The following is a 17619-nucleotide window of genomic DNA, read 5'->3' as shown; positions in this document are numbered from 1 at the left end:
AGCATGTCGTCTAAAATATGAAAAAAGTCATACTATAGCATGTCGTCTAAAATATGATCAAAAAGTCATACTATAGCATGTCGTCTAAAATATGATCAAAAAGTCATACTATAGCATGTCGTCTAAAATATGATCAAAAAGTCATACTATAGCATGTCGTCTAAAATATGACCAAAAAGTCATACTATAGCATGTCGTCTAAAATATGGTCAAAAAGTCATACTATAGCATGTCGTCTAAAATATGATCAAAAAGTCATACTATAGCATGTCGTCTAAAATATGACCAAAAAGTCATACTATAGCATGTCGTCTAAAATATGAAAAAAAGTCATACTATAGCATGTCGTCTAAAATATGACCAAAAAGTCATACTATAGCATGTCGTCTAAAATATGATCAAAAAGTCATACTATAGCATGTCGTCTAAAATATGATCAAAAAGTCATACTATAGCATGTCCTCTAAAATATGATCAAAAAGTCATACTATAGCATGTCGTCTAAAATATGATCAAAAAGTCATACTATAGCATGTCGTCTAAAATATGATCAAAAAGTCATACTATAGCATGTCGTCTAAAATATGATCAAAAAGTCATACTATAGCATGTCGTCTAAAATATGATCAAAAAGTCATACTATAGCATGTCGTCTAAAATATGACCAAAAAGTCATACTATAGCATGTCGTCTAAAATATGATCAAAAAGTCATACTATAGCATGTCGTCTAAAATATGATCAAAAAGTCATACTATAGCATGTCGTCTAAAATATGATCAAAAAGTCATACTATAGCATGTCGTCTAAAATATGATCAAAAAGTCATACTATAGCATGTCGTCTAAAATATGACCAAAAAGTCATACTATAGCATGTCGTCTAAAATATGATCAAAAAGTCATACTATAGCATGTCGTCTAAAATATGATCAAAAAGTCATACTATAGCATGTCGTCTAAAATATGATCAAAAAGTCATACTATAGCATGTCGTCTAAAATATGATCAAAAAGTCATACTATAGCATGTCGTCTAAAATATGATCAAAAAGTCATACTATAGCATGTCCTCTAAAATATGATCAAAAAGTCATACTATAGCATGTCGTCTAAAATATGACAAAAAAGTCATACTATAGCATGTCGTCTAAAATATGATCAAAAAGTCATACTATAGCATGTCGTCTAAAATATGATCAAAAAGTCATACTATAGCATGTCGTCTAAAATATGATCAAAAAGTCATACTATAGCATGTCGTCTAAAATATGATCAAAAAGTCATACTATAGCATGTCGTCTAAAATATGATCAAAAAGTCATACTATAGCATGTCGTCTAAAATATGATAAAAAGTCATACTATAGCATGTCGTCTAAAATATGATAAAAACAAAAGAGGCTACCAAATAAATATTTTGTAATTAAGTGTCCAATTACTTTTGAACTGCTGCAATTGGGGCACTTTGTGGGTAAAAGGTTATCTGTTAAAATCTGCATAAGCCTACAAATTAAAGCTGAAATTTGGCACTTTTATTATTACAAATTGAATGGTCTAAAACAGCGAGCCAGAGGGACCAAAAATCTTCAAGTGTCCAAAAAAACCCACAACCTAACCATTTAGGGATGTTCTTTTGATTCCTGTTACATCAGGAGAAAAACATTAGAGAAATTTCTTGCAAGAATAAAATCAACACCTAAACTGCACTTACAAATCTACGTCTGTGTTTTTCAATCTTGCCTCAGAGATTGATTACAGCTACAATTTGTTTTGCACTCGTGCAATCCTTTTGTCATAAATAATCCACGTTGATTTCCAGTATGTGTTCATCTACGTGTGCGTTTGTGTCTTATTTGTTTTCGGACTCACAAAACAAGCTCAGCATTGTCCGGTGTCTGGCCTCCAGCCAGTGGGCTTCCTTCACTTGCCAGGTTTTATTCTTTGTCAGACTCTATCTGCGCAGCGGGAGGATGTTGTCTGTTTCTTGATTCTCTTACCACCCCGCGCACACACACACACACACACACACACACACACACACACACACACACACACACACACACACACACACACACACACACACACACACACACACACAAACACACACCATTCACGTGGGAAAGAATGGGCCCAGTCTGGATTAGGCTATTCCCCTGCGTAACACTAGACAAGGCATTCAGTATCTCCAGCCTTCTCTGTCCAAACAGTGACTTGGCACCGGCCGAGTGGAGGGCTGGAAAATCCCAGAGCTGCTGTAGAGTTTTTGGTGTGACCCAATCTTTTATTATAACGACTTTATAAATGCTTACAGACTTTCGACTTGGCTGGTAATGACCAGGGATTTCAAGACAACGCTGTTGCGCAGTCTCACTGACATTACGTACAAATGACACATCATGGTAAGCGCACGTACACACAAATGAATCCCTGTTTAAGAATATACAACAAAGTTAACACAAACTGTGGTCACCGTGGTCACTTCTCTTATTGGGAGTCAAGCAGGGGCAGCTGGGAAAGAGACAGCTGGGACTCCTTAGTGTTGCTCCTCTGCCTCCACACACACACACACACACACACACACACACACACACACACACACACACACACACACACACACACACACACACACACACACACACACACAAACACACACAAGGGATTGAAAAATGAGAGCCGCTCTAAGGAATCACATGACACACACACAAACATCATTTCTCATGCGCACTGGAAAGCCAACGATCAGTGATGTGGGAGGGAGATGTGAGAAGAGGGGAGAGGTGGAGGAGACAGAAAGCAGTTCAGTGAGTTTATAGAGTCATCAAGCTCGACACGCTTTTATCTTTTCTATTGTTTCTATAAGGGCCTTGAGGCTAATAGAGGCCATCAAAGCATTCACCTCGCTGTGGCGTTTTATGGCACTTAACTCGCTCTTTGAGCAGCCTTGTAAAGGAAAAAAAAGAGGTGTAAAAAATAAACGTCAGGAATTTTGCCCCTTCCTTTTCCTCCCCCCTTCCTCTTACATCTGGAAAATCATAATCTGGCATCTCACAGTGGAAGCCAGTTAGATACTGTCTGACTTTTCCCTCCCCTCTCCTTCTCAGCTTTTTCCTCTTTCAGCACCTCTGGATTCCTCCTGCATCTTTTTCCACTCTCACTTCGGCGGTTTCACATCTTAACTTGCCTGCTTTGTTCTCCTCACAAGTTTTTCTTGGACGACTTTGTTGGCAAAGCTGTAAAAGTGTGTTTTTATCACCTTTTCTTCTTGCCTTCTAATGTCCTCATCCATTTTAAGAAAGTCCTCAAAATTACAGCTCTGAAGTCGGCTTCTGTCTTTAGTGTTTTCACGCGTCAGATTTTTTTCTGTAAAGCATCAGTCAAATGTTTGGAAACACCTACACATTGGTTTTTTTCCCCCAATTTTTTATGTCAAAACTTTAAAATTTATGGGATAATGTAGAAGACAAAAAAACGAAATATTCGAAATATTACATTCTGCAATTCAAATTGTCACCTTTTGCCGCCTTGATAACAGTTTCACAGTTTCTCTTGATTCTCTCAAACAGCTTCATGAGGTTGTCACCTGGACTATAGTTCACACATGCTGAGCACTTGTTGGCTGCTGTTGCTTCACCCTGTGGTCCAACTCATCCCTGACCACCTCAGTTAGGTTTAGGTCTGGTGATCGTGGAGGCCGGGTCATCCGATCCGGCGCTTCATCTCCCTTCTTCAGAGCCTGGAGGTGTGTTTAGGGACCAGTGACCATCGCAATAAGCCCAAAGTAGACAGGACGTCACGTTGCTGCCAAATGTCACTCCCACGCCAACATATCATCGTAGCAGACGATGGTTTTTGTGACTGCACTTGAAGAAACTTTCACTTTGATTTCATCTCTTAAAGTAATTATAGTAATTATAGTAATTGTATGTCAACAATAATGACGGGTTCAAAAGCATTATGAAGGTATCGCGCCACAGCATGTAATACACTCATCAGTCCACCAGAGGACAGCGTGTCAATGTCATGGTCTTAAAACATGTTTTCTTGCAGATTTGAACTCGAGTCTGGGGGTAAAGTCAGCTGTCACATGACCTTTGTCACATGATGGGTGTCTCCTTTTCAAACACCGACACGCTGCCCTCTAAAGGGCCGACAGGTGGATTACATGCTTTGGTATAATAGCTGGTTATAATAGCTGGTTCCGAAGTTTTCAAGTCTTCAGTTCTGTTCTACAAACAAAGTAGAAAATAGTAAAAATATAGATAAAAAACCTTGAATGAGTGTGTGTCCATACTAAATACTAAAAGTTCCAATAGATTACCGTGCAGGGTTGTGCACTTCAGTCAGTCATGGTTCAGGTGGGCCGACCAACAGGTTTGCTCCATGAAAGTTTTGCAGATTAACCTGCAAATATCCTGAAACAACAACTGATAGTTGATATAAGTAAAAAAAAAAAAAAAATACATCTAGGAAAATCTGGATGACATCTTTGAAATCCTGAGGCAGTGATTAGTTGGAAGTTTGACAAAACGCACAGCTAGACAATGTACATTTTGTTTTATGTCTTCTTTGGTCCAAACAATTTCTCCATAGTGTAATATTATGGGTTGGAAGTATAACAACTCATTGTGTCCCTGAAACCAAAAACTATGCTTGAATTCGCCCAGAACTTCGTGTGTTTTACGAGATGCAAGTCTGGTTACAGAAGATTAACTCCAAACAAACTGCTGTTGCTTCACTTTTCTGTGCAGGAGAGGATTTTTTTTTTTCTCTGGATATGACCGAACTAACAGCTGCATACAGCAAATATGTTTCTGAAGGGACATGTTGACGATGGGAGTTCTTAACCTTCCTTGTCACAAACTACACTTCAGTGAGGAGGCGTACGGACACACTCTTCCAATAATGCCTCCAAAATAATCTCCAGAAAGATTATTTCCTCTTCAACTCAATAACTTCTAAACAAGAGCATAAATACTGAAATTCACCCATTTTCTTTTTCTCCTTTAAAGGCCCTCGGTTATAATCATTATTCATCATAATAACTCATCTCCTTCTCTCCAGCCAATGCGTCTCTCTCAGCTCCCTCTGCTTTTGTTGGATTTGGCCAATGACTGTGCTGTGAAAGCGATCCTCCCCAGTAAATCCATTCATGGTTGACCACTTTGACTCCCCTAACTAGAGCAAAGCAAAGCAGAGCAGCCACATCTGGCAAGCGGTTCTCGCATCTGGTTTGTGTATCAGCTCCTCGCACGGCCGTCTACCACAAAGTCTGATAGCACGCCTCGGAGACGTGAGATGAGAGGAGCTACGGGCTCTCTGGGGAAGAGGTGCTCGAGGGAGGTTGAACAAGTTTGGGGTCAGAGGTCAAACACACAGCGAGAGGAAATGTCACTCACCGTCAAGGTACCAGACGGTCAAACACCTACATGCTGCAACAACTTTATAGTATTCTTTGCATTTGCTGCCGTGGGATCTCGAAAGAGAGAAGCGAGTTGGACTGAAGTACACTTCGTCTTTATAGGTTTCAACCTTCCACAAGAAAAAAAGAAAGACATCCGTTTCACAATAAAAATAATTGAGACCAGACCAGCGGCGTTACAATTAAATGAGACACGCAAAACTTGCTCAGCTAAAGATTCACAACAGTATACATAGCTATAAAATTTATCATGCAGAAAGACCAATAGCAAAAGTCTACAAATGAAGATTTGTCCTCATCAAATAAACCTTTTTTTTCTTTTATTAATCTTGAAGGAAATGATCCAGGAGGTTAGTAAGTACAAATGAATACTAAACAACAATGAGCAGTAATGCAAAACGTAAGGGAGAATAATAACCAATACCAAGCAGACAAAAAGGCTAATAGAGGTAATTAAGGCAGCATATGAAACATAATAACATAACCACTGTCAAAACTGAATGGGGCCTGTCTGAATGTGCAAATGTGGAGCTACTGGATCACATGTGGGATTCAGAATGTATTTGAATAGTTACATATAATGAAATGCTGCCCTCTTGTGTCCAACCTGTATTTAGCACAGTAACTAGCGACTGGTATCTGATTTTGATGGAATAATATTTCTGTTTGACAGTTTTTGTCTGACTTTGGCACGATCTAATAAAAATCCTGGTTCTCAAAATGAAGAAGACTGCATTGATGTGCACGTTCAAATCTTCATATTTCGCCACACGCTAAATTGTGCATTCTCCAATAACACAATACAGTTCAATGCCGTTCATTTTCTCTCATCATTTCTTGTTGCTTTCTTACACAGTTCGACTGTGTATCTTCTAGTTAACCAGTGATGCGAGGCGCTGTGTGAATCCTCGCATGCGACATATTTGTTCCACCCACCAAAACCACTGAAACACAAATGTTTGCCGAGACAACAAATGTTTCCTCAGCTGCCACTTCTCAAAAACATTTACACCACAAAAGGTGGACCGTGATGCTTCCATTCACTACTTTCAGCCGGATGAGGCATCATGTCACAAAGTAAAACTAACAGTCAGAATTCAAAACAGCAGCAATACAGTCATGGCGTACCTACGGATAGGCCCACCTCGGCCCACTCACGGCTACGTCTATGAGGTGAACAGAAAACCCTGACACAGGCTTTTTACTTGTGTTTTGTAAATCCAATTTTAATCAAAATAATCAAATCCCAGTAATTCAAGAAAAACAGACATACAGACTCAGTGGACTAATGACACACTTCCTTCTGTTCTGTGATGTTAACTTCCTAAATACTTACAGTAGTAGTCTAAAATTAGTCTTGTGCACAACATGACACAACACAGCAGATCTCCAGCATGAGGTTAGGATGTTAAATGTCAATGTCAGTTTTATTGATTCCCATCAGACATGCTACATACACTCATGGTCTCCAGAAGATGTACCCTGATGACTTTGTTGACCCCCTCTGACTTTTCCTCCCCGACTCCCATGAGATTGTGGTTTTATGTGAAATGTCCAAACTACTGAAATCCATGAAATGAACTTTGGCAGATATTTGTGGTGCCCAGAAGATGCTTCATACTGATATGGAAAAGTGAAATTAGTCAACAGCTATTGGATGGATTGGCATTAAATTTGGTTCAGACATTAATGTTTTCTGCAGGATGAATTGCAATCATTTTGGTAAGAACCTGACTTTTTATTTAGCGCCATCATCTGGTCAACATTTCAATTCCAATACTTGAATTAGTTGTAAAACTATTTATATCCCCATTAACCTCTTCTATACTTTGTAATTAGTGCTAGTTAGGTCATATTTGCATGTTAATGTGCTACACTGATAGTTAACATCATACTATTACACCTGCCATGGCAGCGTACACAACACGAGACAATAAGGCTAATAATTTCACATTTTTTTATTTCAAGGAAAATAATTTCAATAGTCATATTAGCAATAAACTTCATAAAATGTTTTGTTCTTTTTCTTAGAAGAATTGGCAACATAATAAGACTTGTGAAATAATTTCATCTCTAAATAACTTTCCAAATGCACTCAAACATTCAGCGATTCTTACAACTTTCTGAACCCACTGTTGACCTCAAATTAATCACAAACTAAAGGGCAACGTACGTTTTGTTCTACAAGAGACACGACATTGAAATGCACCATGCATTCCTGTGTCAGCAAAAAGCAGAGATCGTGATCATATTCGAGTTCTCTGGTAAATCTTCTTCTCATTTAAGTGAAAACTACATTATTTATTTGGTATCACAGCAAAATGTATTTTGACCTGGATAACAGCCCAGTACGTTACGCTTCCATCGTGTTCCCCTCATTATTTGGGTAAACTCAATAATTTGAGGCAGTTTTCCAAACAACACATTTGAGGAAAACGCTTTTTGAACAACTTTGGTTGATAACACATTTTTAAAGCGTTTTGGGTATTCAGTAATATTGTTATTGTTTCTGTTTGCTTTGAGTCGGTGGCTTTTTATGTATTCCTGAAATTGTTTCGTTGGTGAGTTTTAATTGTCACCTTCTGGTCTGTTGTAGTTTCAATAGCGGTTATTACCACATAATTTAAAGGCTCTCTGCTGGTTTAAACAAAGCAAACTTAATTGTACTACAAAAAAGGAGAAATTCGAGCGCCATGAAAAATATTAAATTATGACGGTAAAGGCAAAGTCCGCTCAAAACTAAAAAAGTTTTGACAAGACTTTCAAGGAAAATCTTTTGTTTGTTCCCTAGCTTTAGAGGGGTCAGAGGTCATGTGGCTCTGGAGCTGATAGGGATTTAGTGAGTTGGTCAAGAATACTTCAAGGTAAAGGACTCTTAATTTGACTGGCAGGTAAGTGTTTCCTTATTTTTTTCCCGTGTTACACTTGAAGCAGGTAAAGCAGGCGTTTGAAGGAGTCCGTGTGGTTCACAGGATTCACTGGCTGTTCGCTGGGTTTATTTAAATGACATCAAAGCCTGTACATGATTACCATTGAACAAAATATAGCAGGGGGGGGCCCTCATAGAAGAGAGGCAAATTAAGTGAATATAATATATAAATATTCAATCTGGCGTCATGTTGCGCAGTAGGCCAGAATGAGATCAGCTCAACTTTCTTTTTCCAGCTTTAAAATACATTAAAAAAAAGAAAGGCTACCGTGATTGTGTTTAAGACCAATGTGGTACACTTAGAAAATACAATTATGTAAGAATATATCTTTGAACCTCATAGCAACTCTTCCATCATGGGGAATATCACTGACGTACAGCACCATTCTCAAACATGTTCAAAGCTTGAACAGGCGAGAGGTTGGGAGGAAATGGAAACGAGAAAAAAAACAAAAACAAAATCAGGACACAGCACATTTGAGCGTGTGTGTGTGTGTGTGTGTGTGTGTGTGTGTGTGTGTGTGTGTGTGTGTGTGTGTGTGTGAAGGTAGGTCTCTTAGGCAGTCTTCTTGCAGACGTGGATGAAGTAGCATGGAGCCTGGCTCTGACCCTCGACGTACGTCTTGAAGTCTCCGTAGACACTGTGCTGCATTTTGCCGCTGAAGGCCTCGGTCAGCAGCCCTTTAAAGCTCTTCAGGCAGTGAGGGTAGTACGACAGACGGAATTTACTGGAGAAGACAAGTAGAGCGCACAGGGATGTGGTTTAGTTTTTGAATAGCCATTATTGTGTCTAACATATCTGCGGATGGAGTCCCTCGACCTTGACGATAAGGAATTCACACAGAGTGAAAAAAAACAACAACAACCCAGACTGAGAGACAAACGTTATGAAGCGCAAAAATGTGCACTGAACTCTGAAGAAAACGCCTCCAAGGAACTAATGCTACAGTTTATGTAGCAACAACATTCAAAACCTTTAAAAATCACATCTGAAGTGTTATAGAAACCTTCTCGGGCCTTTTTTTGTTGTTGAAAACTTAACACATGCCTGGATGTACTGATGTACTGATCAGTAATGTAACTGACAATCAATACATCAAAAGACAGAAAATTACATGAACCATAATAAGTAATAATTTGCAGAGGAGCTGCGCCTACCTGACTTCAGGGAGATCGTGTAGGGTGGCCTGCGGGACGCCAATAGTGTAGTCCAGAGTGATCATATGTGGCTTATTGTTGACCCACAGCACCGAGGTGGAGATGTCCTGAGTTAGGTCGCTCTGAAACACACACACATTTATCCATCTCTTCAGTAACATCCAAACGAAGCCTGATAAGTAGTGACTGAACAGAACAAGGAAGTTGCTCTGGTGTCGGGGGGACACAGTTGGACCAGGGAAACAGACTCTGGGATTACAGAGGTATCAGAAATGGATTTTCTCTGACACGCGACTGTTGACTCTGTACTTATATTGAGGCCTTCCAGCTGGAGACTTCTTACTTTGGTTGGATGGAAGAATATGGAAGTTTTTTTTAAAGGAAAATAATATGGATCACTGCAGTTGGCACCTGCTGTTGTGTATTCATTATATTTCATATATGAGCTTTTTTCAGGCTTCATAACAAAATGCAAGAATGACGATGTCTGAGCGCAAAGTTGAATTAAACAGACAAACAAAGGTAAGAAAGAGAAGACAAGAAAAAGAAAATGTCTAATTTATACCTACTATTTCCTGTCATTGTCATTTATTCCATTTTCCCAAAGTGGTTTCTACTTCGTATTTCTGACTTCATCCATTTTTCTCCCTATTTGCCAAGATAGTTTGAAAAAAAGAACAATTTCATGCACATTTCCGTCTGTTTTTCCGGTGCTAGTTTCAGTGAAAATCTCACAATATCCTGCAGGCTCTGCAGAGAGATTTAGGTCTTAAACTCAGCTGCTGCTAGGGATGGGGTAAATAAACCGTTCACAAACAAAACTGTCTGTCCTCCAACTTTTCACAAAAGCACTGAAGTACCACACTGTGCAGAAAGTTAAGATTAAAAAGAGGCTTCTCTTTTTTTTGTTCCACTCACGCTGATGTCTTTGAATCGTCTATTACAAGCATACAAAGTGTTTTTCTTTCCAAACTGTACAAAATGTACAATTTCACAGGCTGCAAAACATCCTAAATAAATAATGACAACCACATATTGAAAATGGTCGAAAGAAAAAAACGACTACTTTTGGTAACACTGCACCAATAGATTCCTGCTATTTCCCACAGACTGTAAAAGTAGAGACAAAACATTACAAATTCAAAATTCAGTATGTAGCTCAGGTTTGGGATTTTAGCAGCAAAGGCAACAAAGGACATGTATGAAATAACACGCATGTCATTTAATTAAGGCATGAAATTCTGTCAATGCAAAAATAAAGGCCAAACAAAAAATATGACTAATGTCAGCGATTCTCCAGGCATCATAAGACGTTTACCTGTTTACACTCAAGTAACAAATAAATCAAATGAAATAGACCAATAAAACAAGTAGCCCGTCGTTCAGTTTCAGCTTTATGGCTGCACAACAAGACTCTCTCACTTTTCTTCTCACCTTTAAGGACACAGACATCTTGTCTCAATAACCTTTACTGGAATAATCTCCGGACAGAAAAAGCAGCGGCGGTCGGTGAGTACGAGCTGCATGTGGTGGTCGGCTGATTGAGGGTGAACTAAAACGTGCATGCCGGTACATGCTATGGTATAAATGATATGAAGTCCACAACTGCCGACAGTAATGTGTCTGTAACTGGAACCACAATGATGATGAAGAAGTTTCTGTTTACATCTAAAAACAACAACATACAAATAAACGAGCGAGCAGACGGGTCACAACAGTCAGCTCCCATTACACCGACTGTCATCTTCATTGTTGCATGCTGTTCATGATAAATCAGAATCCTGGAAACATGAAATGGAGCTCGATGGCTTATGAAATGAACATCCGGACAAAAAGATGGAACTCCTGAAAAAAACAACCTGTTACCAACGGATTTAAATACGTTGTAGACGTACGCTGATGCCAAACGAGGACTGAGGTGATTTAAAATAAAATGTACCTTGTAGTAGATGTTCTTGCCTTGTGGCGCCCGGCCGGTTTCCAGGATGTAGTCGTAGTTACGGTGGTCAATGATGAGGATCCCACCTGGTCTGACCATACTGGCGATGTTCTGAAGGGCCAACTTTTGGTCACTCTGGTCCCCTGAGAACAACGGCAGGATTGTGTGCATTTAACAGAGCGGTCATCAGGGGAATTTTGTCAGCTCAACACTGGATTTAAAAATATAGTTGGCATCAATGTAAGGACAGATTCTCTTTGGCTTGAGATACTGCAGCACCAGTCCCATACGTGGGGCAAAAAGCGCCTGTTGTGCATGAAGAGTGAACGGTGCCTTGATGTGCACGGAGCAGGAGGAAGCTGTAACATTCACAAGTATGATCAACAGCAGCACCCGAATCACACGTTTTTCTGCCCCCTGATCGCGGCACATCCGCGGTTTCACCGTGGATCTGAAACTTGAGCACACGTCAACGTTTGCGTCAAATTTTTGGGAAACAGAAAAACGTGTCAGGGAGCCATCCGGTAAGTTCTGTCCTATTGAAACACAAATGCCCCCCAAACACCTCTCCGAGCCCATTGCTTCATGGCCAGAGGCTACCAGAAGCTTTTCAAGGATCTCAGTTGTTGATTTCCAGAGTTCGACACAATGTTTGCTGCAGATTCACCGTTTATGTCCACGGAGAAGTTACAGATACGCCTGAACCGGTGGTCACAAAAACGTGTGTAACACATGTTGACCTGGAATATTTCCACACTCCGGTCGTAGCTTCCCTCTGCTGCGCTGCGCTGCGCTGCGCTTGCATGCAACAGGAGCAGTCGCTGAACGTTTGGATTGCATGTCACATAAACATCATATAATACTTCGGACTAGTGACATTTGTAATCCTGAACATAAAAACACAACATATCGATAACAACTTTCTAGACCTCTTTAAATTATATAATTATATAAATACAATATAATTCAAAACATTTCAAATATTATCAGAGATATTACAGATACGAGTCAGAAATGCACTGCAGATAAGTGTCATGTAAATCCTGTTAGATCGTGAAAAGACTCGACACACAGCTCCTCGCCCTGCTGCAGCGACTCCAGGGTGAGTCAGTACGCTGTGACATCATCGCTGGGTGTGATCAGAGGTGCTGTCCCCAGACCGGGAAGTGAAACCAAGCTTTTCTGGCTGAGTACTAAGTAACTCTGGAACTTTTAAACTTGTCAAGTCCAGACAAAATGTTCATCTTTAGATAGATATTACCATGAAAAAAAGAGTGAAAACAACGATGACGCTCGCTGCCTTCCTCCTTCACGTACCTTTAAAGTCTGGTAAATGGGCGAATGAGTTGCCGAGGCAGATAACGGCATCGAAGCCGGCTCCTGGTTTCTGAATGTCTTCTTGTAATGTCAGCCAGTTGGCCTCTTCAATCACTGAGGATGAGGAAGAAAAGAACAACATGAAGAGGTGACCTGAAGATACACTGAGCATACACACCAAAGCACCGAGTTAGAAACGCACCCCATTGGTCAAAAGCTGGTTCTTTTCTTCTCTCCCATCTCGACTTCAGTGCATACTTGAGCATTTTGTCGCTGGCGTCCACGCTCATCATATTAAAGCCCTCCTCCACCAGCATGATGGAGTCCACTCTACAAAACAAAAAAAAACATGTGCTCTGTCAATACATAAAACATCAGCTAACCTCACAATTCTGCTGCTAACACTCTATTTTGTTTTACGAGGGAAACAAGCATTTCTCAATGTAGACCAGAGGTGACTACCACTTTGTTTTCTTTACTTTAAAATATATGAACAAGGATCGTTCCCTTTGTTGAGCGTTTATTCTGTCACCACCCTTCCAGATCAAACCAGTTCGACCACGTGTGAGTAAGACTGTATTCACAGGAGTCATTATTAGTGGCTAATTCACACTGTCATGACATGGTTGATTTATGTGATAGCAGAAGCTCCTCGCAGGATAAACACTAACAGAAGAACTGACGCTGAGGAGTTTTCTTTGGATTCTTCTTTAAGTGTCAAAATGACAATGAAAAAAAAAAGAAAGAAATGCTTTCCAACCTAGTTATGGGTTTATTGATAAGCAAAATTGAAGCGCAGCAGATTCAGATGGCAATCACAGCACCAACACAACACAGAAGCAGGATTTAATGGAGAATGACCTGAAAAACGTAGCACACTGCAATCATTAACAACAACTGTGATGCAACTCTTTAATTAGAAAACCTGATGTTTCGCACAGAGTCCGTTTTCATGTTCTGGTTCACCTGCAAAGCAAAAAAATAAATCATCCATCTAGAGATCCCCCGGAGGTGATTCATCCGCCATTCATGGAACTGACAAACACGGCATGCAGCTTCTTGCATATGACGCCAGGAACTCTGATGACAAGAGCAGCGGAAAAACACGCAAACACATTCGGACTGTCAGAAATAGCGTTGGTGCCGTTTGTAACCTCATTCCAGGACGAGCATGCTTGCGTCGCCCCAGACAGCCGTGACACTACTATGGAGCGAGGTCAGCGCGCTGGTTCACTCCTGATCGCACGGAGACATCGACACCAGCCTGCGCTCTGAGATACGGAGCTTCACGATGTTTACCTCAGAGATGTGAATGACTGCAGCGTTGACCTAATGACTATTAAGATCTGTGAGATTTATCAGCCAAAAGGAAATGGCTGATTTTAGGTGAATAAAGAAATACCATGGTCATTAAGTAATGAAATAAATAGCTATATTGCATCTGATGAGTAATTTCTCCAAGACAAAAAAACGGGAACTGAGGGGCGAGGCAACAGCTTTGGGTATGTTAAGTTCAGCCAGTGGCCTTGCTGCTGTCCCAGAGCACAGACTGACTATCGGAGGGGGTAAACAGACTGCAGGGAACCGGTCAGAACTCCCTGCAACCCAACACCGGCTCAGCAACCTCTGAACCCTTTAGTCTCACATCCCACACAGGTGATATTCAGCAGCTCTTCAAACAGGCACCTCTCCTGCTCAGTGGCCCTCTGCTGATTGGAAAGTGCACACGGAGCTTTTGTTTTCAGCTGCATGAGACCTTCTTCGTTGTAACATGAAATCACGTTAAATCAGCATTTGCAAACCCACTATGCCCCCCTCCCCCCTTTATTCCCCCCAGATCAGACCAGTGCTGGAGACAGGAAGTGGCACAGTAGCAGGTGCAACTCTGCACTTTCATTCATTATTCTGTAGCCTAATCCGGATTTTGTCCAGAGTTAAAAGGGTCAGCGAGTTGAAATTCCACAAAAGTCAAACTGATTAATGTGTGAAGATAATCTAACTTATTAAGGAACAAAACAGGCATTTAAAAAAAAAAAAAAGAGTTTACATAATGAATGATCTGAACAAAGTGATCACATTTATGAACTTTTAAATCCTTTTGTCTTAAAGCTTTATCAAAACGCAGAGATTAAAATATGACAAAGCACAAGCCTGTAATTGATTTCTTTGAAATGCAGTAACATGATTTTGTTCTTACACACTGATCACACCTATTTATAAAACCTGGAAGGTAATTATGAGGCCAACATTTATCAGCACGTTTCATAACTCGATTAAACGACTGCACACCTGATCGTGTATAATTGGAAGTATAGTTCAGTTTGTCATACACTCATGAAAGACGTGGACAAAGCTAAAGCAGCATTTTCTAAAACGATGTGTTCTCTGATATTTAATAAAGCCGAATTAAAAATGTTGTCGCGGAAACATAATACATGAATGAGAATTTGGCTTAGGCACGTAATGTTTGCTGACATTCGCGGGAATGCTTTAAATTGCACAATTTTGTAATGGAGTTTGGCGAGCCAGAACTGCAGCGGCTCTCAACCGTGTCGGTATGAAACCGCTGAGGCGGCGTGACGTTACCCTGTTCCGCAGGCTACGTCCAGGACTCTCCGCACCTCGTGCTCTTTCAGCAAAGACAACAACCAGCTTTTGTACTCCTGCGTCCTACTCTGCGTGTCTCCGATGTACAGCTGCCACACTTTCGCCGCTTTGCCGTCGGCGTACTGGTCGGGAAGACCCTCGGCGGCCACGCCGAGAGACCGGGTCCTGAACACACTGTCGACCGACATGCTGCCGCTTGTACGTGCCGGAGCGTCTTCTCTGAGCTTACAGCGAACCAACACGGTGCTCGGCTCGGGCGCTGCTTTAAATGTGCGTGACAACGAGCTGCTCCTCCGACAGGTAACCTCTCCACCTGCGAGCCCAGATTTCGGATGTTATTATTTATATGAGCAGCCCAGGGGGGAGAAACTTTAACCCAATGACACGCCGCTGCGGACTGACGCCTACTTTCTGATTGGACGAAGTGACGTGAGACCGCCCCCTTTCCGTGATTACGTTTGCAGACGTCACGAATAAAAAGTGGTGTTTTTTTTACCCTAACATTGCCTCCCAGGATAAGTATCACACACAAGTTTCACACATAGATATTAAACAAATTCCTACACTAATATCTGTAAATCAGACAACACGTGTTTCGTTTACTGGTAGGTTTGAAGTTTTAGGGCGTATTTTACTCAGCGGAAGACGGCAGCGTCGCCCGTGAGTCTGTACTCAGGGCATATTAAAAACGTGCTGCGGTGGCCTCACATCCTCACACGTTTCATCATCTACCGTTTCATCATGCAGTTGGATATGCTGCTGACGAAACACATGATTTATTTAACAGGTTTTAAAACTTAAGAAAATGTTTTGTTCCAATTTTATACAACAAAGATAAAAAAAAAATTAAAATAAATAAAAAATCCCTATTGCACAGCACTTCTCTCAATGGAAGGGGTATTAATCTTGTAGTTGCAGACAGAACCTATAACATCTGAGACTAAATGGTTTAATTATAAATACATTAAACAACATTTTTTTCAGAAGTTTGCCACACATGCAAGGCAACCAAACAAGTGAACTCCTCCTGCTGTGATTGGCTGATTACAAAGGCCTGTAGAGTAGTATCTACTGGCAGAGGTGAGGTTATGTCAGCTACAACCGGTGCTAGCCAGGTTAGGTTTGTACCACCCAGTCTTATCAGCCGAATGCACTCTCCTAGTCACACACATTTAATTTCAAAAGCACATCAACAAAGATCACATCAGTCTATAATAGGTTGCAGGGCCAAGCTTAACTCGGTACACAGGCTTGTTGTGCATAACTACCTGCATGAGACATACATGTGATTGAGAAATTGAGTTTGAGTGGTTTTTGGCAAACAAAACCTGCAATAAACCAAAATAAGTGATGGAAAAAAAGATTTGTCTCTTCCTCTTGTTTGCATTGTGGCTCCGGAAAGTCTCTTTTGTTCTCTCTCTTATTTGCAAGTGCATCCTTTTTGTTTTACTTTCCGCATCTAATTGACGACTCCCCCGTGTCCTTATCTTGTGACCTACAACCAACTCAGTATTACCATACGAAAGCAGGTACAAAGGGAATGGGGGTGAAGGTCAACTGTTTGTCAACTGTATAAAGCTGCCCTACGGAGGAGTGACGTGGAGCACTGCTGGGGGGAGCACTGCTGGACACCTCTCTTTGAGGGTGCATGGGTTTGCTCCTTCTTGCAAGAATAAATGTCCGATATGTTTGATTTTGAACCGAGCCTCTGAGTAATTTTTCTAACAATAAGAGAGCTGGAGAAACAGAACAGGTCTGGTCCTGGTTTTTGCAGGAATTTGATCCAAATTAATCATCCGACCTGAATCCAAATCGACCCACATCGGATGTGCTGAAATTCAGGACAAACCCACCCAAGGCAGCAGCTTTGGTTGCTGCACTACACATTTACTGTTCAGTATATTTTGGTTCTCGGCTGCAAATACATTCAGCACAACAATTGATGTCAAGTAAAATTTTGTTTTTCTAAAGCAAACCCACCGATCTTTCACCCACATGTTTTGTGGAGTTTGTTCCTTCACAGACTTGGTGATCAATCACTGATTAAAGTATTCCAGTTTAACAACAGTCTTATCTCGTTTGTCTCTTTTCTGTTAGAAAATAGACATATACTGTATTTCTGTGGGTTTAAGTGGGATTGTATGGGTCATTTTACAAGTCGACAACTTGGTTATAAGCATGAAGGGGTTATCTTTTCCTCAAGCACATGTGGTTTGTTGATGTCATCCAGCGGTTTGTTTTAAGCCGCTCT

At 40.7% G+C, this 17619-nt stretch overlaps 1 protein-coding gene across 1 annotated transcript; it reads right to left on the bottom strand.

Annotated features, from left to right (window-relative positions):
* Positions 1-8810: 8810 nt before the first annotated feature.
* Positions 8811-15674, bottom strand: gnmt (glycine N-methyltransferase). Its single transcript, XM_069688147.1, has 6 exons — positions 15348-15674; positions 12964-13091; positions 12762-12875; positions 11445-11587; positions 9506-9627; positions 8811-9075 (listed from the first exon to the last, which is right to left on the bottom strand). Exons 1-6 carry the CDS (start codon positions 15554-15556, stop codon positions 8904-8906), a joined length of 888 nt encoding a protein of 295 aa, XP_069544248.1. The 5' UTR covers positions 15557-15674; the 3' UTR covers positions 8811-8903.
* Positions 15675-17619: the final 1945 nt, after the last annotated feature.

This window comes from Brachyistius frenatus, unplaced genomic scaffold, assembly GCF_029030835.1.
Source record: "Brachyistius frenatus isolate BFR_SWC_R1_liver_20210118 unplaced genomic scaffold, ASM2903083v1 Contig_534, whole genome shotgun sequence".
Lineage (NCBI taxonomy): Eukaryota > Metazoa > Chordata > Actinopteri > Embiotocidae > Brachyistius > Brachyistius frenatus.
This window is presented reverse-complemented; position numbering and strand designations above follow the sequence as displayed.